General features: G+C 41.7%; 2 protein-coding genes across 5 annotated transcripts in view; one reads left to right on the forward strand and one right to left on the reverse strand.

The window, feature by feature from the left end:
- PRKG2 (protein kinase cGMP-dependent 2) overlaps nucleotides 1–6,625 on the forward strand; it is a 25,523-nt gene extending 18,898 nt beyond the window's left edge. Inside the window, exons 17-21 of one of the 3 annotated variants that reach the window (XR_007376395.1) lie at nucleotides 156–278; nucleotides 586–648; nucleotides 1,404–1,470; nucleotides 2,319–4,031; nucleotides 4,901–6,625. Coding sequence is in view for 1 of the 3 variants with exons in the window: in XM_048942036.1 (XP_048797993.1) it covers nucleotides 156–278; nucleotides 586–648; nucleotides 1,404–1,470; nucleotides 2,319–2,414 (349 nt within the window). In the remaining 2 variants the exon portion in view is untranslated. Of the gene's footprint in view, nucleotides 1–155; nucleotides 279–585; nucleotides 649–1,403; nucleotides 1,471–2,318 lie in introns of all 3 variants that reach the window. The other 2 variants (XR_007376396.1, XM_048942036.1) reach the window with 2 other exon arrangements.
- Nucleotides 6,617–23,211, reverse strand: PKD2 (polycystin 2, transient receptor potential cation channel). Of its 2 annotated transcripts, none has more exons than XM_048942034.1 (15): nucleotides 22,852–23,211; nucleotides 17,504–17,617; nucleotides 15,586–15,719; nucleotides 15,241–15,491; nucleotides 14,279–14,503; nucleotides 13,927–14,155; nucleotides 13,222–13,392; nucleotides 12,165–12,346; nucleotides 11,473–11,593; nucleotides 10,200–10,298; nucleotides 9,449–9,570; nucleotides 9,098–9,215; nucleotides 8,778–8,941; nucleotides 8,203–8,350; nucleotides 6,617–7,364 (listed from the first exon to the last, which is right to left on the reverse strand). In XM_048942034.1, the coding sequence occupies exons 1-15, from the start codon at nucleotides 23,180–23,182 to the stop codon at nucleotides 7,131–7,133; spliced, it is 2,643 nt and encodes an 880-aa protein (XP_048797991.1). In that variant the 5' UTR covers nucleotides 23,183–23,211; the 3' UTR covers nucleotides 6,617–7,130. The 2 variants fall into 2 exon arrangements, with proteins under 2 accessions (XP_048797991.1, XP_048797992.1); XM_048942035.1 differs by lacking the exon at nucleotides 22,852–23,211 and adding an exon at nucleotides 17,694–17,820.
- Between the last annotated feature and the right edge of the window lie 388 nt (nucleotides 23,212–23,599).

The following is a 23,599-nucleotide window of genomic DNA, read 5'->3' on the forward strand; positions in this document are numbered from 1 at the left end:
GATTCCTACAGGCACTTTCTCAGTTTCACACCTTTCAGGCATTTCAAACAGGCTGAAACACAGGTTGTCGAAGCAGGAAAATGGCTGGGTTTTTTCCGTGTTCTCAAATATTTGCTCTGAGCCATTCCATACAACAATGTGCTTTCTTTTTCCAGCCCACCATTCTCTGGGGCTGATCAGATGACAACATATAATTTGATTCTAAAGGGCATTGAAAAACTGGATTTTCCTAGAACAATAACAAGGCGGCCTGAGGATTTGATCCGCAGACTCTGCAGGTAGGATTGATGCTTTGTGACAGAGCCTGGGTATAGACAGGTTCAGCTATTTAAGATAAAGATCAGACTGCTAAGTTCCTTTCAAATTCATTTAGCTACTCCTCACAGCGCTGTGATGTGGTCATGGCACAGAAAGGAGCAGGGAGTAACTTCTTTGTCTCTCAATGTAACTACATTTTGTATGCAAGCTTCCTCCTTGCAGAACTGTTCAGTGCAAGCAGTTAGGACATATAAATGCTCTTACCCAAAAATAAGGATGTTTTTTCAATCGTTATGTTTTTTTTTTTTTCTTTCTTTCTTTTTAAAGGCAGAACCCAACAGAAAGATTAGGCAATCTGAGGAATGGGATTAATGACATTAAGAAGCACAGGTAAGTGAAAGAGGCTGCCACGAAGAAAAACTGCTTCTCAATTGGAAAATACATTTAATATTTTAGAGCTCAGTTCAGAATCTTGCAAGGCTCCAGGCACTTCCAGGGAGTTTGCAAAGGAGATATTCCTGTGCATATCTATGCTACAACAGCAGGCAACACTATAAACAAAAAATCAGCTAGAAACACCCTGGTTACTGTTTTGTTTGTTTGTTTGTCACAGGTTAGTGACATCAAAGTTGGATTAGGTTAATTAATGAGAAGTCAGTGCCTGTAGAATTCATGTCTGCCCTTTTAGACCTTCTGACTCTTTGATCTAAAACCAAACAGTTATTCTTTAAGAGCAGGACTTAAGAGTGTTAGCTTTATATCCTCTTCCTTTTAATGAAGAAAGTCCACAGTGGATTAGACATTTCCTGCTTTTTTTTTTCATCTGAGTGATTTCTAAGCCCTGCAGTTTGTGCCTGAGAAAAGAAGTGCTTCGACTCTTCTATGGGTGTCTATTTTCTCATGTCCTTAAAAGGAGGCTGAATTCCACAGGGCATGCACATCTTTGCATGGCTGTACTTACAGCAATCCTCAAGTTTCCCCCTTCTCACAACCTTGTGGCCACGTGGGCAGTTGTCATGTAAAATGGTTTAGAACCCTTGCTTGCATGTTTTTAAGTTTTTAACAATATCATCCTTCTAACAGAAGCAAACAGGCTTCTTTTTCTTGATCTCTGTCTCTATAATCTCCCATTTCTTTTTGATCAGGTGGTTGAATGGTTTTAACTGGGATGGTCTGAAATTGAGGAAATTAGCATCACCTTTAAAAAGAGAGGTATTGGCTTTGGTGTTCAATTTCATACGGCTTTACTAACACGATTGTGAAGTGTTTCTCTGCAGAGAAACAGCAGAGGACAAGTGCAAAATTTCCTAGAGATGGACATACATTATTATAACTCTCCAGTTCACTGAAAATTGAAGGAAGAAAGGATATATCCAGGCAACACTTAAATTCAATTAGATAAATGAAATGCTATTCTGCCTGTGTATTTTACATTAGATTTTTATCATTATTAGATTAAATGATGATGATTTATTGATGAATAGTGAAAAAAAATGTACTTTCTGAGATGGGTGCATTATTAAGATGCACTGTCTCATGACTGTGCACAATACAAACGTGTATTTTATGCTATGACAGCACATCATTGAAGAAGATTTGTACTTTAAATGGCCCATTTATCTTTTGGTGTGATATGAAAATAGATTGAGTGTAGATACTCTGAAACTCACTTTGGGTTAAACTTAACTTAATAACTCTGGGATCTAACTTTGAGAAGTTACCTCATGGATGTAGATGTAGATCTTAAATTTGAATCAAAGATTTACTTAGTGTAGCCCAGTCTTATTAACTTTAGAGAGCTGTGGGTGACATCTAGGATTTTGTAGTATTGGGGGAGTGTTTTTGTATCAAGAGGCTAATGGCCTTACGCTGTTGTACAAGTTAATTGCTGTTACTTTAGATTTAAAGAATACAGAATTTCACCCATTGAAAGAAAGGATCCATATCATGTTGGCCTTTCATTCCTACACTGGTAGCAATATAAATGATGTCTAATGAATAGAGAGTATTTCAAAAATTGACTTCTGAAATAACCATCTGTTTTATTTTTAATGCCACAGTTATCTGGACCAACTGATTACAGCTACTTTGACAGCTATCCACCTGAAGAGGGAATGCCTCCAGATGAACTTTCTGGTTGGGACAAGGATTTCTGACACTTTTTTCTTCCAGGACATCTATAGAGACTCATGGGCATCAGTTCTAAAGCTGTTCTTGTGTTTCTTGCTTAAAACCAAAGTACATGATGTTATTGAAAAATGTTACACTCCTTGGAGAATAGAAGACGGTACAGCAACCAGAACTTGTTTGGATATTGCATCTCCTTATAACAAAAGCATGCAGATGCAACCTGAATCTTTTTTGAATACGCAATATCTCTATGAGCATTTTCTGACACTGCAGATGGGATGCATGGTTTTGCCATTGGGAATTTTACTAGCATATTTTGATATCAAGAAGGTTGCCACATGTCTTTATTTTGAACAGAGAGAATGAAGATTATCTGCCCATAACTTTGTGGAATTTGTCAATACCTGACACTACAGGCATTTATTTTTCATTTTATAACGAGTCTACTGTGCGTTTTGCTCTTTCCAGTAATGGGCAGTCCTGAATTGATCCAGAAGCATGTAGAAGACTTTTTCTACAAGACTGATTTGACTTGATGCTGCAGCTTAAAGGGTATCAGTGTGGAAACTGCCTCTCTATCTGTTTAGTTCTGCACCAGGGTGATTATGTGGAACACGGTACAACAGGTCAAATGGAAATCCAGCTGGGAACTAGGTAAATGCATAATAGATTTTTCCTGGAGAAGCAGACTGGTATAACTGCTTCAAAGAACTATGTCTGCATCTTAAAATGTTGTGCTTTTATGTAGCGTGAAGCTAAAATAGATAGAAAAAAAGTATTTATCTTGCAAGAAGAAATATGTAAGTACAGAATATTTTGTCCTTCAAATATATTTTCAATGATATTTTTATTTCATTGGCATTTTGCTGTAATTATGAAATTTGCTGAAACATCAATGCTAAAACTCACACTCATTTTGATGTCCCACTTGCTATCATGAGATATGGATACATATGGGTGGTAGGCATAAATGAAAAAAGGACAGCTGCTGACTTGGTGTTTCCCAATGAACTAATATCCCAGATGAGCTTTACAATCTCCTTGCAGGTTTTCAGGACATGATCAGGCAGAGACTTGAGCAACTCAATTTGGACTCAGTGTTGACCCTTCTCTGAGTTGGAACGGAGACCTCCCATGATCCTGTGACCCCAGGAATTAATTTTATCGGTCAGCTATTTGCATAATTACAATATATCATGACGCTTTTCTCTATATGAATTTGTAGATGCTTAACGTCTGTATTATTAGAACAGAAGAGTTCTTTTGAAATGCTGATTGGATGATGAATGCAGTTGGGTGTGGAGTGCTCATGAATTAAACATAGAACTCTCTTGCGCCCTGCTATGAGGGCATGGCATCTTCCTGGGGATCATGCTGGTATTCTTGCATCCATGCATCTGTAGCCCTTGATAGAAATTTGTTCTTAACCTAAATTAAGATATTTAAACTGCCATGGCACACTGCATTTCACGTGCTCGATGGAAAAACCTCCTAGGAAACTTGTGACGTGTGTTCAGGGCTTCTTAACTGACACTGGCTGACTGGTTATGACCTACCCAACTGGGCAAAGAAGGGTCTGCCACTGAGGCTGTCCATTTTCCCCATTTTTGATGAATGAAAGAATCGGATCTTCCACTTCTGAGGTCAGTGTCAAGCTATTGTTTGCCCTTAGTTAAAGCGTAGGGAGCTGGGGCTGTATTTGATGAGGAATGTGTGTTTTGTTTCGAGGGGGAATTGCTCTTCACTGAATCTCTGCCTGATGAACTGCAGAATGTGCTGTAGGGGAACACTCATTTGGCTGTTTTGGGCAGAAATTTAACAAAATGTTTTCATTAAAAATTGTAGGTAACAAGGAAATCCTTGAACTAATGTATTACAGTGTGTAGGCTAATTGATTTGTTCCACGTTAACAAATATTTTTTTCTTGTTGAACAGTCAGACAGATTGATTTTCTTTGACAGAAGATCAATTTAAATATTTTGTACAGCATTCAGCCCAAGTAAAGACAGCAGAGTCCTTTCCATTGGAAAATAATCAGGTCAAAGAGGATGGATTGGAGGCTTTAAGCTAGGACTAGTGCGTTAGTCCCTTTCAGCAGCTTCACTTATTACCACTAAAGAACGGATTTTCATTTCAGGATTTAGGCAAGAGTAGATGTTGTGGATGTGTGTTTCTGTGTGTCTCTGTCTGTCTCTCATGCATATTTTTACAATAGTCAAAAGAATATTGAGTCAGATTTTATAAAAAGATTTTGAATGTATTTTTCCATCGTATCTATAGGCAGTTTTCCTTGAGATACATAACAATTAATATATATATCATTTTTTAAGTGAAGAAATATAAGTGAGTGCACTGTTCATTGCAGTTAGCAATTAAGTCTATGGAACAAGAGGATGTTTTGTTTATGAAGCAATAGAGTTGCTTGTTTAACTTGCAGTGTGTGCAAATAAAAAAAATAAGCTTGCAGTGCAATGGGTAGGACAGTGCCTTTTTACAGTCTCATTCCACACAGCAAAATCACTGAAGTTGGAAACGACCTCTAAGATCATCTAGTCCAAGTATCAACCCATCAACACCTTGCCCTCTCGGAGAATCATTGAAGTTGGACAGGACCTCCAAGAAGTCCAGCTGTCAGCATGTCTCTCATGCAGAAGAGAATCCAGTACCAACAGATTCAGCAGTATTGGAAAAATAATCTTATTTTGATGCTTACCCCATAAAATTGGCTTCACCAGTTTAAAAATATATTTGAAAAAGGAACGTACCTCAATTACATGAGACAGTAACACTAAATCTGTGATTCTTTATCAAGCATTCTCATTGGCTCCCAGAGCAGATAGAAAATAGGTTCTACAATAAGCTTAGTATAGCATTTAAACATAGCTATGTTATGAGTAAGTATAGTGTGTTGTCCCATTTTTTTTCCCACCGAATCATAGAACCCTTAAGGCTGGAGAAAGTCTCTAATCTCACCACATTCAACCTCCCACCCCATCAGTACCATGTTCATTGACCATGTCCATCACTACCTCATGAAATATTTTTGCATTCGTCACTCTGGCCTAACCTTACTAGATTTTTTTATTCCAATAGCCCAATAGTCTTTAAAAGAAACTGAAATTCACATCACTGCAAGCTCCCTGAAATGTCTTTAAGAACAATATGAATGCATCCTCTCAAAAAATCTCATTCTCCCTCTGTTTGTCAGGCATGAATTAACATGCTGCTTGCCAAAGGAAAACCCTGTCAAAAACACGTCTTCAGCTGATGATACACAGTGACCAAGTCAGGAAACAGTTTTAGCTTTGCAGATGATACAAAAGTTTATTGGGAAGTAAAGTGCTCATTTTAAAGATCAATACATTCTTGATCATTACAGAAGGCTCGCGTAATTAACAGCTTGCTAATGAGACCAAGCACTGTACATAGCTTTTTCTATACAAAACCTTAATTTTAAGTGAAAAAATTGTGCTAGAATCTAGAATAAAAAAAAAAAAACCAAGATAATATGAATGTTCAGAACATTCGTCATGCAGCCATGCACTTACTGCACAGCTATTGTCACACACATGGATAGCCCATGGAAACTACATGCACTTCAAGATGAAGTTTGTTATAAGGATAGAAACTGCTATAGAAATACACATTAATACATACAGCTAGGAATGCAAATTCATTTTCATTAAAAAAAAAAAAAAAAGTAGTACAAAGGAAGATAAGTGCCATCTTCGGGAACAAGGCACAGCTGACAGCCTTCTTGCTAAGACAACATGCCACAACACTGGTGGGCAAAAGAATGCTGTAACTCAGTGCTTTCTATTGGAAAGCTATTGGAAAGCAATGTTTTGCCTTCAGTGGTGCATCTCTCCTTCCAACAATAAATCATCTATGACATGGAAGGCACAGAAAGGACCTCCTATTTATCCTAGGAACACAGCAAAACATGGCAGAAGAAAAAAAAAAAAATGCACTGTGTGACAGAGGTGAAGATGACCATATTGATTAGGTGTGGAGAGGCAGTTCTTAAACATTACTTTTAAAATGCTGACAAAACAGAAAGAGGCACTATGTGTATAGTTTCTTTTGCAGAGTAACCCGATTAACAAGTTACAAGCTAAGAGCACTTCCTCTGCTTAATGAAACATAGTATTTAAAATAAAAAAGGAGGAAAAAGGACATTTTATATTAAATAAAATGTCAATAAGCCAACAATAACTCCAGGAAAAAAAAAAAAATACACACTTAAAAAAGAGACACTGTTTTGACTCTTGCCAAGTGCCAGCTGTTAAAATGAATAGGGTGATAACTGATGATATTTTCCTTTTAAAAAGTGCTTTTCAAAGCTTTTAAACATTGTGTTTTTCTAGTAGACAGCAGAAAACCCACAGCCTATCACTGGAATTCTTCAGTCATAGTGCCTTTTGTCTAAAGCTTGTTGACCTCATGAAACAATTTGTGTATAGAAACTGGAATAGATGTATGGAAACAGAATTCTGTCCAGGTAGATTTTGTCACATCTGGCTTCCATTCTACCTCTGCATTTTCATTTCTAAGGCCAACAGTCTCAGTGTTGGTGACTTGGACCTGGCACGTGCTTGCAAAGTTCTCAAAATGCCTTATGAACAGAGTATTTATTTCACCTACTGCTGAGCTTGCCTTTAGTGGTCAGATCAGGATGATGACCTCATTCTGGGAAGCAGTGGTGTAGTTGACTTGATGGTGACTGAACAGCAAAGCCTGTGCTACACATGGAGGTTATTAGCCCCATTTCCTCCTCCCCCATCAATGCCATCTGACTGCGAGGAGGATGGCCGGGAGCTCCTCGACCGAGGCTGCCCGTTCAGTCCCAGTGGTGTTCCCAGACGATGGCTCATCTGAGATGCTGTGTCATCTGACTCCCACCTCTCCAATTCCTCTCGTACCAGCCGTTCCATCTGCTCCCTGTGGATCTCATTGTCACGGCCCAGCCTCTCATCCTGAACAGATAGAGATACAAGATGGAAGTGTAGTTCCCAAACTGCAGCCAGCCCATTCAAAATCCTATTCTACAGATAAAGTAATCCCTTCCTGTGTGAAACTCCTACGCCACCCTTTATTTTGCAGGCTACAATCAAATCACAGCTGCTATTCTGTAGTAAATGGCTTTCTTGAAGTAACGTAAGTCCCAGATTCTCACTTTCACTTGTGAAAGCATGGTTTGCATTACAATATTTAGCCTGCAAATCTATCTCCAGAAATGTAAAATATATTATGTGCCCTGCACTCTGTCAGACTTCTCCATGGAAAACTCTCTAACCATCACAACAACCAAGGAATGAGTGAGCTTCCTTGGAAGCTACTGAATGCCACCACTATCCCTGTTCAGGGCATTAAAAGGTGCTCTGTGGCCTCTGCATGACACAGGTCTTCTAGAAGATGTGTCCTCATATCCAAAACTCATTTCACATCTCTTTATAGAGTCATAGAATTATTAAGGTTGAAACCTTAATAATTAAGGTTGGTCATATTGGTGACCTCTAAAGTCACCCAGTCCAGCCATTTACTCATCCCCTCTGTGTCCACTAGCCTTTTCTCTCATGGCCACACCTACACAGTTCTTGAACACCTCCAAAATGGTGACTTCACTACCTCCCTGGGCAGCCCAAAACAGCAAAACAAAACTCAAGACTGTTCAGCCTGAGAGAAGCCCTACAATCTTAGCACAACTCCCTTCACCCTCCCAAGGCAAGCAGAAGAGAAATATACTAACACCAAATAAGACATACAGGCCGTGACCATGAAGTGATGGCACAGGACTGAGGTGAAGACACTGACCTCTGTCACTCCATCCAACAGCCTTCCCAACACATCTCTCCTTTTCAGTTTGGCTCTCTCCATCGCTTCCAGCTTCACAATTACTGCATCAATCTTGGAGACGATGCTGCCAATGGAGTGCTCCATGCGATCCACCCTCCTCATGAGTCTGAGGGCAACAAACAATTTCAGCTTGTTAAAAGCAAGAGCTCAAGTTCTCGCTAAGCTTACAAACCTCAATGTTTTACTACTAAAAAAAGCAAATTTTCTGACTTGACGGTGACATAGCCATTTTCTCTCCTCAATGACCAGATTTGAAGTTTTTTCTTTTGGGTAGTAAGGAGCAGTTCCAACTGGTTCCTATGAGCTTCTCTGAATTACACGCAATTCAGATATGACTTGAAAGCTATTAAATGGATTGACTTCTGCACGTAGAAAAAGCATAACTTTTTTTTCTGATTTTTTTTTTCTGAATTATTCAATGAATAGTTGGAGTTATAGGAGAGACTACAACATGTCTTAAACAACAACAAAAATTACACACACAAAAAAAATATCACCCATGCAGTTTTTCTTTCTCAGCAGGATTAACTTACACTTGGAACTCTTCATAGGACACTCCACTAGAGCTGCTTCCCCTCCTCCTTGAGCTGTGCCCACTGTCCTCATCTTCATCTTCCTCAGAGTCATCCAAGCTCCGAGAAAAGCTGCGGCTGCTCAGAGGACGTGGCAGAGAGCTCCTGTCCAAGTCCAGATCCTCCTTTATGAAAACACAAGACACAGATAGGAAAGAGGTAAAGGCTTCCACATGGGGCCAGGGATGTCCAGGCCAAGGACCATCAGCTCCACGCTCCACCTTGCACAGGAAGCAGCATCATCAGCACTGATGGAATGCTATTTCTATTGCCAACCTCACCCTCTCTTTCTCCAAGTCATCTCTCATCTGCTGGTGCTCATGCTCTGTCAGTTCCTGATCCCCATCCTGATCATATTTGGTAAATATTGCCTCAATTTCTGCATCCGTGTGGCCCTTCCTGAGAAGGCAGTAAAAACAGAACCCTTTTTGTTTTTCAGGTGCAAAAACAACTTTGTTTTAGAAAAGCAATGTATTCACAACAAACTTTTGTAGTGAGCCAAGATGCAACCAAATCAAAAGTTGTTTGCATTTGTATTAAAGGCATCATAGAAGCAAAAGCAACTTGTCAAAGACTTAGTGTCAAACATTTGGATATACAATTCAAGGTAAAAGTAGTAACAGCTTCCTTACCCTTTTAGATCTTGCCGGAGTTCATCAAAATTTAGTTTTCCTCCACCCTGTCTCAAGCTTTCTGAAATGTCATCAACAGTGGTTTTCTTTAATTTAAGTTTGACCATGGCTTTATTATAGCCCTAAAAGAAAAATAAAAAAAAAATAAAAAAAATTCACTTAGTGTGCAACATTAACGCAATGTTAGTAGGCTTCTTTTGATTGCAGTTCCAAAGTTTAAAAGTCTGAATTACTGATCCATGCCCAGTATGTGTTCACATGTTTCTGACCATGGTACAGCCCCACACTCACACCAGATAGCACACAAACGCACGTGCGTTTCCAAAACTGAAATTCAGGTCAAGCTCATAAGTCTGTGGTGGGCAACCCAACCGGCAGCCTATCCTCGAGGTGCCCAACACATAATCAAAACCTGATTCATCTCATTACCTAGCACAAGATAACCCAAATTTCTTCGCACAAACTGAATGGTGGTTTAGCTTCATCAGTTTAGAATTTCTGTACATACCTAGGCAGATGCATCCTACACCTTATTCACTGGGCTGATCCTATGACACAAAGTTTCAGATTATAGAATACTTTGTAGTGCAAAGTTTCCAGTTGAGTGATTGACACTCAGTTCACACTCCTTTATTTAACTAAGAGATGCGTATTTTTCCTCAACTGTTGCAGCCTTCCTATGTACTGTTTCTATATTGCTTCATGGAATAGTGAAGATGGAGATGTCAAACCAATAAAGCGTTACTTTTACCTTTCTGATAAGGTCAGACAATTCCATTTCTGCCTTCTGTTGTGCCATATCCGACTTGACTTCAGAGTATGTATCATTGATAATGGCCAAAAACATGTTCTGTTCATGACAGAAGTGAAAAATCCACTTAAAATAACTCTACAAGTCCAAGTTCTACCATTTACATGACCTATAGTTTACTACCGCTTCTTCTCATCCCAAAGAGAAAAAACAAAACAAAACAAAATGTCCCTAGTACTTAGTGAGGGTGTTATATAAATCTGAAAATTACAATGAAATATATGATGACTGCTACACAATGCTAAGATTAGTACGAGGGCAGTTCTGAAAGCAGAGCCTCTTATTTTATTCTGTTGGCCCATGACATCAGATGTGGATGTTGGTGACGTGGCAGTAAAGGCTGAACCTTCCCACCAACATCCTACATGTTAAATGGTGATGGTGACCAAACAGCAGATGTGAGCACAGTGAGGCTGTGGGTGGCACGTTTCAGCAGTGGCAACAGCAGGTCACCTCTGCTGTTACTGATTTTCACAAGCATGGCACGCAGGCTCTTGTTCACTGCTGGTGAAAATGCATAGCCAACGGTGGTGAAGATGTTGAAAAGTGTTTTGTAGCTGAGATTTTGCTCTCTAAGTAATGTTAATTCTGCTCTTTATATCTGTTGTAGTTCCCATGTAAATAAATGGCAAGTATTACTTTTAGAGTGACCTATGCAAAATCCTGCGTTAATGGTTACTACCTTACCAAAGCACCAAAAGACACACCATTTTGGGAAGAACATCTGAGGATGTCCTGTTCACGTAACAGTTTCAAGTTGTATCACCAGAAAATAGATTACCACGTTGTAATGCAACTTCCAAACTACCTGAAAACTACATTCAGGGAAAAGGTGCTGGGCCTCTTATGTCAATAACTATTTTATATCAACTTGTTTATATCAAAACTATTTTATTTGGTGTCCTAGGTTTCTAAGAGGGAGGTTTTAGGAATGAAAAATTCTTCATAATTAAAAAAAAAAAACAAAAAACAACCCACCAACATACAATGAGACAATGACGTGGAGCACTGTAAGACAGTGACAACAAAAATACAGTGCAAATCTGTTTTAAAGGAAGTAAGAAGAGCACAGTGGAAGCCCAAGGAAAGATGAAGCCTGATATATTCACCCTGAGTAGCCATAGGAATCCAAGACAAAGAGATGCAAAAAACAATGATGTACCTAAAATCAACATGCCACATACCCACCCCACAAAAACAAAGGTGTACATACCAAAAGGATGAAGAACATAAAGAACACAAATGTAGTGAAATAAATTGGTCCCAAAATGCGATTAGCTTCTTCAACCTCTGTGAAGTTGAAGTCTCCCAAAATGATGCGGAACTGAGTAAATCTTAAAAAACAAAACACATCCAGGGGTTGAGAAAAACACTTCTGGAGCTGTGCAGGAATTCCTGATCTATTTTACCATAACAGTCAGGAATGAAAGGCAGCAGAGAGGTCTGCACTGCCATAATACTCACTCAGATATTGCAATAGTCAGCTTCTCAAACCCACTTCTCTAAGATTAGCAAAACATGCAGTCAAATGCAACACACAAAGTGCAACTAATGTGGCTATTTATGGCTTTTGGTCACAGCTGTGCAAAAAAACAACCTAGTAACTACCTCAGCTGGATCAGTTAACTGTTAAAGATGATAGACTCCATCTGGAAGCCAGTCAACTAACCAGAATATCAGGAAAAGAACACTGTTGATCACATGGTATCAGGTACAAAGATAGTTTTTCCAACAAACTATAAAAAAGGTTTACATCTCTAGAAAACAGCTATCACTATTGAGCTACCAAAAGTGAGATGCTTACAGCTCATCTCTGCAGGCAGGTTGGTTTGATCTCTAGTGAGGCAACCAAGTCCATTCACCAGTGCATCGAGAAATTATTTGTATTTTTTATTTTTTACTTACATGCAGTCCTGGAAAGTGCTGAAGTCATCAATCTGAGTGCCAAAGACAAGATAGGCCAACTGAGCATATGCCAAGAAAATGATGAAAAACATAATTGCAAAGCCAATGACATCTTTGACGCAGCGAGACATGGTTGTGGACAACTGACTCATCGTTCTGTTGAAGTTAACAAACTTGAAAAGCTATTGAAAGAAAACAAAAAACATCTGTGAAGACAAGGAAGACAGTTTTTAATCCCAACTGCTGTCTGGCTCTTTACATAAGATGTCTTAATGAGCTGGATGGGGACAGAGCAGGGCGATTTTCAATTAGAAATACTCACTTCCAAAAAACCACTAAGGCTTGTAATTTGAAGGAAAAAATTGACAAAACCAACTTGCACTCCTATTTGAAATCCTGGCTTCAGAGCATCAGTATCAAGCTGCTTCCAAAAGCACGGAGGAGAAAGTATATCCAATAAGAAGCAACAATTTCTCATTACAGGAATTATGAAAACATTTCTTCACATATCTGCTGTGACAAAGATCTGAATGCATCTTCTAGACTTAAATGAGGACTAAAGCAGAGAGAGAATGACAACCCTGTTTTCAGTTTGCACAAAGTTACCTTTGCACTCACACTTTCCGCCATGATCAGTGTTAAGAGAATGTATAATCAATGAATATACAAATGTTATAACTAAGAAATATACAAGAAAGTTAGGCTAAACACCTTATCATGCTAAAGAAGAACAGATGGAAAGCTTACCCTTACCCTGGGCTTGCTGAGAATTCTCCAAGAGGAGCAATCTCCAAAGGACATCCTTCCCCACTGGTAGTCAGCTCTCAAATTGGGTCTAGAAGAGGTGGAGCCAGGCTCCACTCTTTCCAGTACCACAGGAGAATTGCCTTCACCTGTGCTCCCAGGCTGACTCATTGCTATCTCAGGTGGTAATCAGAGGTTCAGGCCATGCATGATTCAGCGGTTCCCATACAGAGAAACATGACTAAACTCAAAAATAGTAGCTGACATTCAGAACATCCTTATTTTAGAATATGGATTTGTGTCTTGGAGTTACCTTAATCCAGACAAAAAACACAGTGACTGCAGCAATGTTGTTGAATTGTATTTGCCAATATGCCAAGGGTTCAAAATTGGGGAATGAATTCTGATCTTCTAGTAGCTTCTTCAGGAGCATATCAACAGTTGATGTCCTGTAGATGCTAATTCCTATTGCTGCCATGGAGAGCTGAGTACAAAAGAAATAAATCATGGAAGGTGATTATGATTTTAAAATAGATTCTGTAAGACAAGATTCAAACTGGAATTATAGGTTAGATCAGGAAACGCATTTTACAACAAAACTATGACAGCCCTGAGTTGAGACAAGTAGCCTGGAATAAGGGAATTTGGGAGTCTTTTCCTTGCCACTGCTGAAGAACAAAATGGTGACAGCTGGTGGGCTCAGAAAAATGAAGCTGTCACATGGAAGAACTGGAAGAAACATGGAGAAAGTACGTTAAGAAAAATATATATAAGGACTTGAACCTTAGATTTGTCCAAGACTGAAAGTACAGAATGGAAGTGGGACAAGGTCTACTTCAGCTTTGCTGGATTTGGATGCCTTTGCTAAGAACAACTCAATGTAAGTCTGGATCATATAGCTTTAAATTCGAAGCTCAGATTTTCAGCTACACTGAGATTGCTGGTCAACACAGAGTCATTAATGTCTCCCACAGAGTGCATTTCAGAAAGCAGTGTTAGACATATAAAAGTTACCTACTATGATTATAAGGATATCCAGACAATTCCAGAGACTTCTGAAGTAGTGCAGCCTGTGAATGTGAATTTCTAAGATCTCTTCCACCATGTAGTACAGAACAAAAAGGCAAAACACCATTTCACAGGCTGCCAGGAAGAAATCCAAAGTGGAGATGTAGTGAATCAGCTTCACTGGCTGAAACTGCCAGGATGTAAGAAGGCCTCCAGTAGCTGGAAATTCCACTAACAGCCTGGAATTTAAAAAGACAAAGAAAATTATTTAATTTAAGCATTGTCCACAAAAACATGGAAAGACCTGTCTGAATCTCTATCTGCTTTGTGCTTTGCAATCTGAACACTGTCAGTGCTCGTACCTTACAACGCAGAATAGGTTGATGTTTGCATTGTAGACTGAGAAATCAATGAAAGCTGCTCTTGTCCCTCTGTCCAACCACAGGTTCTTCTTAAGGCTGGCAATCTGCACAGCTGTCACTTCCCTGGTCCTTGAGAGGTCTTGGTAATAACCAGCCCCACTGTACGTGGCCAGCAGGCCCGAGTGGCTACTCCCATTCAGGTCCTTCTCATTGGTGTATGTCCAACTGGTTTGGTCAGGAGACAGCACATGTTAGTTCTTCTACTTTTAACTTACAACTGACAAAACGAACAAGAACCTGGTCAAAAAACACAAGTGGGTTGGGTGGTCCTGTGTGGAGCCAGGAGTTGGACTCCATGATCCTCGTGGCTCCCTTCCAACTCTGGATATTCTATGATTTGTAGAGAAGTTTTAGTTACAAAGAATAGAATCATTATGGTTGGAAAAGACTGCTAAGATCATATAGTCCAACTGTCAAAGGGTTTTAAGGGATTACTTGCAAGAATTTCTCATGTCTGTACCCTGGGGAAAGAACTAACAAGGTTTGTTTCACCAACATAATAGAACATGAATAGGAAGAAAGGCAACAAGTATATTAACTGTGAAAACAGAATGCACTGATCTGCTTATACAGAATTTCTCTTCTCTTCGGAAAGAGAAAAAAAAAAAAACTAGAAAAACCTGGTGTTGATGTAGCTGTGCTTCACCTCCCAAACCCTTTCCAGTGTAACCCACACATTGTCTTCCAAGAGAAGCAGAACTCCTCCCATGTTTCAGCCAAAAAAAGATGACCCAGCAACATCCAACACTCACCCAGCTCTCTGTATTTAGCTGGCTTTACAGCTTTACAGATAGAACCTACAGTAATTCTAGAGTTGCCCCTGTGAAGTGACTTTCTGTACCACTCAGCATAGTCTGGGCCAGAAAAGAATATATTTAGTTGCCTACAGAAGTACTACATACGCTGTTCCGTTTCGAAGCCCAAAAGGTGCAGTATCTTCATTGGCCACAGAATAGACATCATAGCAGTCTTTGATTTCATCTTTTAAATCCTCAGGAATAGAGCACGAACCATTCCTCACTTTCAGCTGCCGAATGCGGGGCACCCCTAGGAGCAGGTTCTCATAATAAATGAAGCTTCTGTTTTCCGCTATGGTTTTATTGTTGTACCACATATCCCAGTAAAGACCATCCAGCAGAGGGCCTTCTGTGAACTGTAAAGGAAGACAGAATTTCAGTTTGCATGTTGCTAGCACTGTTTTCATACACCAAATCAATAGCAAGATAATAACTTGCTTTTAGCATTACCTTCCAGAAGTCGTCCATCGTGGACAATGTTTTGAAGTCTGTTTTCTCCATTTTAGATACAGGTGTTTCCAGGAAGAGCTGGGACATAACCCTCGTGTAGTAATACATGCTGGAACTCACTGTCCCGTATGTCACTGTATGTGGTTTGGCAAGGGGTGAGAAGAAAAAGACAGAGCAGTTTTGAATACATCAGGTTGTACTTGTATAGATTCTGCACTAAAAGACTAAGATCAGAACAAAATCCATACCAAGAAGTCAATCGTCAGTGATTACAGTATTAATGCTTCTACAAAAAACAACTTCAAGAACCACAAAGCCTGAACTCAGCAGCCTAAAAAGCAGCCAGTGCCACTTCAGGCATCCTGAGAGTTGGGCTCACCCCAGACACTGGAATGTCCATGTCCTTTACAGGCAGAAAGGGGTGCACAGCATGGGACACTGCCAGTCAACACAAGCTGTCAGTGGTTAGACAACAAAACTCCACCCCAGATGTGCAATGCTGTAAGAGAATCACTGCACAGAAAGTAATGACTTCATGCTGCTTCTGTTCCTCATTCTGGGCCAAGCATGTGGCTGAGGACCACAGAGCATAAATTATAAAATGACGTACAGAGCCACACTGGCTTGGGAAAACAATCTCTGGCACTGATGCCTCTACTGCCTATAAATACTTAACAACAATTCAGGGTTAAAATTCAGAGAGGCATGGAAGATCAGGTCTACAGCAAACAATTTTCAACAGCACTGACAAACTTACAGAAGCATTTTATTACAGGGAAGAAAATGTGTTTTTCTGAGCAACCAGAGAAGAACTATTTTTAATAAACTTCTCTGTGGCAAATCACATGTGTGACTTGATTGCACAATACCTATTCTCTCTCTACAAGTGTTCCCTCAAAAATACAGCAGTACAAGGAATGCTAACAGCATTTTGCCAGCAGTGGAAAGCATCCTCCTAAGGTACAGCACAGACCTGTCTGCCCCACAGTTACTGCTTAAGTGTAAAACTAAAAATGATCACTCTTAAAGCATAGCTAAAGTTAGCAGCATCTGTGCCCATTTGACATACTGCATCTGTCCCCAAAAATATTTTCTGTCGTAAAACTAATTGCGAGCAGCCTGCAAGCAAACTTATCCCACTGAAGACAAATTTGTTTTCGTTCAATCATGTCCAAGTCCCTCACTGCTATACCTCTCCCAGTGGAAGAACCTCAGGCATTGCTACATTCCCTTGTCCATAAACCTACACCAAAAGTCTCAGGCAGGAAATGAACATGACAGTCAGTATATTATCATTTGTGCAGTATGTTACCAAAAGAGTTGTATCAACTGAATAATGTTTGTGATTTGGGTTTTTTTTATTTGCTCTTATTATAGCCATTTTGCTCTGGACAAGCAAAGCATTTTTTCTCAGACTACTAACACTGTTTGTGGTTTGGGTTTTTTTTCAATGAAAGGTTTTCTTTAAAAATAAAAATGGCACGTTGCCCCATTACAGATGATCACAAAGGCAACTCAACAGTCATAGGCACTGTAGGAATTTAGAACACAACTGTCCATACGAAAGACTGAGGGCTTGAAACCCATCAGTTTTTCAGAGATAAACAAACTTAATGCATGCAGATTTTGTTGCTAGTCTCCCTAGTGACCAAATAAAACATCACAATCTGTCATACTTGGCACTGTCTTCCTGATTGTTATGCAAATATATGAACACAGTTTTGACTATTAGAAATTCAAAAACTGCTAAGGTACAGAATGTCAAGCAGCAATCCAACTACGAAATCAAGAGAAAGCAATAACTCAAAATATTTCCCCCTACAATGGCCTATTCATTACTCTGCCACTTCTCTGAAACACCGTGGATTTGCAAAGAAGTGGTGCAGAACTGCACACATTAAGGCTGAGTGGTACTTACAGACACACAGCACCACAAGGAAGATCACGTACGTAATCAGCTCCCGCAAAACACTTCTCAGGTATCTCTCTCTGCTGGTGTTGTTTTCTTCCATCAGCCTTGTGCCCCACAGACCTAGCAAGAAAAACATGCATAGTTACATACACAGGTGTCTGATAGCAGATACCTGGAGACATGGCCAATGACATACCCAATGGCAGACATGGACTAAAGTGCCAGATGGACTTGAAAGCTTCACTAATGTCATGTCTGAAAATATTATCAGATAAGCAAAAATGCACATTCCACATCAAAACACTTTTAGTAGTTTTAATTAATTAACCAAAAGAAGTGTACATCAGCCAAGCACCTTGAGCTTCACAGTGTTATACTTGTGAACTGAGTCACGGCCAGACATTGATTGGGCACCTGTGGAAAGGACCCAGTCAGCCCTGGGAGCACAGGTGAAGGCAATTCAGCTGTGAGACAAGAAGGGGTGAGCCTGGCTGCACCCTTCTTAGACCTCATTGAAGGGCTGACTGCCAGGGAAAGGATCTCTTTCTAGAGATCCCTCCTTGGTGGAGCTTTCCCCTGCAAACCTAGAGTCTTCTGTTACAGATAAGCAATCTTCTTCCCTTCCTTCATAGGGCCTTTCCACTTTCCATAGCACTGATCCTTCCATCATAACACCTCCCTGTAATGCCTTTCCCATCATATTGATCTGTCCAATTGCTACAACTTGGCATTCCCAAAAATGCATCCTAGGAGAACTTGTCAGACAGCAGTCAATCCTACCAAAAGGGTAACAGGAAAGCAAAAGTATCTTTTGAATGGAGCTGCTATCAGAAATAGCTGTGTGAGGATGGAAAGCAGTTGGTGACTTCGATTCTTATTTCCAGTGTCTAATACAAACCAGAACAAAACTGGGAATGGCTGCTAATATTCATCTGAGAACTGCTGCTGTTATTCAGCTGAGAACTGCTGCTGTCGGGGAGCATCTCTTTATTGAAGCCTAAATACAGCAAGGTGATTTATCTAAGCTTATGATGGGAGAAAAAGACATCTCAAAATAGAAGTTCTCTATTGCCAAACTCCTACCCTTCCAGGTATTTTAAATTGCCAGTCTTTTAAAGCATCCTTCACATTCTCAAATGATGGCAACAATGCAAACCCAGCATTCCTAGGAAAAAAATTTTGATCCATCAAATACACCACAGTAACTTGAAGCCACTTGAGTCACTATTAATATAGAACTCCACAAATCAAGACTTCAGTATAGCAGTACGTTGCACTAGCAACCCTCATAATAAAAGCAGGAAAACATTACAGAAGAGAGGAAGAACAGGCTGGAACAGCCAGTGAGCAAGCTGGCGAGCGTGCTGAGTCCCGGCTGTCAGCACATTACTCACCAACAAGAAATGCAGTGAACAGAAAGCTTGCAAGCTCCATTTCTGTCTTAGTAGAAAATAGCTGCAAGTCAGCAGTGAACAGAAAGTTGCATACAGAAAAAAAAAGACAACAACAAAAATCCAACACAAGAGATCACACAATGATCTTTCCATTAAGTGGTCTCTAGATTTGCCTGGCAGCCACCTGTAAGCATTCACCAGTAGACACGTTTTTAGAGGACTTACAGTACTCTCCTTTTTGCCTTATTTGAATTCTGTTCTAGGTGCATCTAAATGCACAGTGGTTGTAAAGAATATTGAATTTGAGTTGACATCTTCTGCCAGTACCAAAAACATCACTTTAAGCCTTGATTAAGGATTTCCACTTCATTTCTTATGTAAACTGGCTATTTCTCCACTTTTCGACTTTACATTTATATACATACACACACAAACAATTTGTATGTATTATGTATATATATGTAATATAAGCATGCAATGTGAGGAAGAACAGGTTAGGAAGAAGAGATGGAGGAAGTGGAATTATGAACAGAAATGAAAAAAAGAAAATGTGAGAAGGAGAAGCAAAGTAGAAGGGATGAAGAAGAGAATGAGAACGGATGAAGAGGCAAATGTGAGGGAACAAAAGAGAGAAGATGAAGGAGTGGAGATGAAGGAGTGGAGATGGGAGTGAAGAAAGGATAGAAAAGGAACAAAGAAAGAATGTAGAAGAGAAGTAGAAGGGATGGAGGAATGGGAATGACAGAAATGAAGAAAAGAGAAAGATGAGAAAGAAGCAATGGAGAAGGAGTGAAGAAAAGAATGAGAAGGAAAGGATAAGGAACAGAGAAAGAAAGGAAATGAAAAGCAGAGAAGAAGGGATTGAAGAGCTGGGAAGGAAATGGAATGATGAATAGAAAGTAATGAAGAAAAGAAAATGATGGGAAGGAGACAAGAAGGAGAAGGAACAGAGAAGGGAAGGAATAAAGAAAAGAACAGGAAAGGAATGTACACACATATATACACAAATACACCTTTATATGTGAATATCTGATTTATAAGGTACAGAATGCATTCATTTGTTCTTATGAAAAAGTTTTGAAAGTACTCAGTAGTTGGGCAGAGACAATTACAGCTGTTCCTCACCACACAGTGCCAAAAACAAGTCCAGGTGGGCACTGCTAGCTGATCTGCCTACGAAGAAGTTCAGGTGCTAGCAGAGAGTGAGGACCATAGCCCTGAACAAAGGCTGATTCCCCCCAAGGGAACAAGGGCAACAAAACTACATAACATTCAAAAAGAAGTTCACACTCCTCCCTATAGTGCTGTCAGAGCCAGCACTAATTCAACTCAGTACAAATCGGATGATTTTTATCACAATGAATTAATGACTGAAAATGGCATTTGATATTTCCACCGAACAATAACCAGGAAAATCTTCCAAGACAGCCTCCGTGTACACAACTTTGTACTGACGCATGTGATGACATAGTAACACTGGGAGATGGAGTACAGCTCTGATGAGAAGATTGCCTTTCCAACCTGGCTCTGGAAACAGATGTTAATCTTATCCGTCAACACTAATGAAGACTGAATGACTTCCTCTTAACAGAGGTGAACAGCCGTGACCTCTTCTCCCTGGGCAGCTGGGATGGCTGCTGGGGAGATCTGCAGGAGAAGAAAGATTAAGGCCACTTAATGGACACTTACACCAGAGGTCAAAGAGGATCTCTGAAGACAGGAGAATGAAAGACAGATAATCATATGCAGTCAAGTTTCTACTCACTTGCTAGCTCCTGCTACAGTCTTCCTGATCACTGAAGTTACCAAAATCCTATTACAAGCAGATGTACTTCACAACTAACAGCAAGAAAAACGCAAGATGTCATTGAATATCTCTCAGCTGCTGAGCAGCAGTCTATCCATGTTACCACCACCACCATCTGTGATATACAAAGGACTAATCCTCTGCTTTCTTGCATTGCAAGAAAAACCATAGAATCATAAAATAATTAAGGTTGTAAAGATCACTAAGATCACCTAGTTCAATCATCAAGCCCATGCCTGTAACTACTCTGGACCACATCCCTCAGTGTCACATCTGCCTTTTACTTGAACACCCCCAGGAACAGTGACTCCACCACTTCCCTGGGCAGCTTGTGCCAGTGCCTCACTGCTCTTTCTGAAAAGAATCACAGAAACACCAAGGTTGGAAAAGATCTACAAGATCATCCAGTCCAACCATCCACCTATCACCAACAGTTCTCACTAAACTATATCCCTCAATACAAAATCCAAATGTTCCTTGGACACGGTGACTCCACCACCTCCCTGGGCAGCCCATTCCAGTGCCTGACCACTCTTTCAAAGAAGTAGTATTTCCTAACATCCAGCCTAAATCTCCCCAGGTGCAGCTTGAAGCCATTCCCTCCAGTCCTATCACTGGTTACAAAGGAGAAGAGGCCACCCCCCAGCTCACTACAACCTCCCTTCAGGAAGTTATAGACAGCAGTAAGGTCTCCCCTGAGCCTCCTCCAAACTGAACAATCCCAGCTCCTTCAGCTGCTCCTCATAAGGCCTGTGCTCCAGACCCCTCACCAGCTTTGTCACCCTTCTTTGAACCCAATCCAGAGCCTCAACATCTTCCTTGCAGTGAGGGGCCCAAAACTGGACACAGTATTCAAGGCGCGACCTCACCAGAGCTGAGTACAGGGGGACAATCACTTCTCTGCTTCTGCTGGCAGCACCGTTTCTGATGCAGGCCAGGATGCCGTTGGCCTTCTTGGCCACCTGGGCACACTGTCGGCTCATGTTCAGCCGAGCATCAATCAATACCCCCAGGTCCATTTCCTCTATGCAGTTTTCCAGCCACTCTGCCTCAAGCCTGTAGCGTTGCCTGGGGTTGTTGTGGCCAAAGTGCAGGTCCCAGCATTTGGTCTTGTTGAATCTCATCCCATTGACTTCAACACAGCAATCCATCCTGTCCAGATCCCTCTGTAGGGCCTTGCTACCCCCAGGCAGATCAACACTTCCAGCCAACTTGGTGTCATCTACAAACTTACTGAGGTGCACTCAATGCCTTCGTTCAGCTCATCAGTAAAGATATTAAAGAGGACAGGCCCCAGCACCAACCTCTGGGGAACACCACTCATGACCGGTTGCCAGCTGAATTTAGCTCTATTCACTACCACTCTCTGGGCCCAGCCTTCCAGCCAGTTCCTTATCCGGTCAAGAGTGTACCTGTCCAAGACATGGGCTGCCAGCTTCTGCAGGAGAAATTGTTCCTAATATCCAACTTGAAACTCCTCTGGTGCAGCTTGAGGCCATCACCTCTCATCCTATTGCTGTTACATAAGAGAATATGCCAACCCCCCACCTGACCGCAGCCTCCTTTCAAAGAGCTATAGAGTGATAAGATCTCCCTCAAGCCTCCTCTTCCCAGACTGAATCAGCCCAGAAAATGCAGCTTTACACCACTTTCAACATAGCACGCATTTGATTAATGGGCTTTCACCTACATCAGCTGAACGTATGCAGGATGCTACTACGCCAGAGGGGTCCTCATCTTTCAGCCTGAAAGCAGAAATCAAAGGCTCGAGTGACAGATGGGCACCAGCTCTCCAAGTGCTCCTTCCAGCACCAGAAATCTTGATACATGTAACCACTGCAGTTATTTTCTCCTGGTTGTTTTGCTCTCTTGTTATAAAGTGACTTATTTATTGCAACACTTTCTGCTGCAAAGATCCTCCAAGCCGTGACCTCTGCAAGCTGACCGTATCAGCGCAACGATCGGGAGGGACTAACTGCGGCCCGGGACAGAACTATCGTTACAGCAAATAACTTCTGAACGCACACGAAAGACAAGCAAAGGCAGAAAGCAGAGGAGACAGCCCAACTCGAACCCCCTGCATAAAACCAAGTGTGTTCTGGCGCTTCTGCCCACTCCACGATAGGCAGCGACTCGAGGAAAGTACATCTCACCTCGCAGTCGCCGTGCCAGCCTCTTGGCCCAGGCGCTGCGGAGCGGCGCGGAGCTCTCGGGCGGCCCCGGGGGGCGGCCCCGCACCTCCGCCGGGATCCGCCGCTGCCGCCGTCCGCTGCCCACCGAGGACGGAGCGGCCGCGGGGCCGCCCCACTCCGCGTCCATCTCCAACGCCGGCCCCGCCGCCACCGCTCCCTCCTCCTCCTCGGGCTCGAAGCCCGGGTTGTCCCGGCTCCAGGCGGACAGTGGAGGGGACGGCGGGCAGCAGCCGGCCCGCGCCGCTTCCCCGAGCCGCCCTAGCTCCAGCTGCTCCCGCCCGCGGGCCGCCATCGCCCGGCGCTGAGCCGCCCCTTCTCCGCCCTCGGGGCCGGCCCGGAAAGCCCGGGGCACGGTGGGAGAGGGGGTCGGGCCGCCCTGCTGCCTCCCGCCCCTTCCCCCTCCTCGGGGCCGTCCCACTGGAAAAAGTGTTTTTGGGGTGGAAGCACGGGGAGGGGCTGGGTGTTGGACCCGATGCAGGGAGGAAAGGGGTAAAAGCTCACACAGCTGCCACAAAGCCCAGAGGTTTTTGTGGTTTTTATTTCAATCCGGTTACAAAATATACACAGGAGCAGCGGGACGCGCAGCATCCCCGCGGGCAGCGCTCGCCCCGGCTCGGTACGGCTCAATGGCACCGCGGTGCCTCGACCTAAGCACGGCCACACGCTCTACATTTACAAACACACGCCGCTATGGTTCTCCTCCCTCCCC

The sequence above is a fragment of the Lagopus muta genome, chromosome 4 (assembly GCF_023343835.1).
Source record: "Lagopus muta isolate bLagMut1 chromosome 4, bLagMut1 primary, whole genome shotgun sequence".
In the NCBI taxonomy this organism is placed as follows: Eukaryota; Metazoa; Chordata; class Aves; order Galliformes; family Phasianidae; genus Lagopus; species Lagopus muta.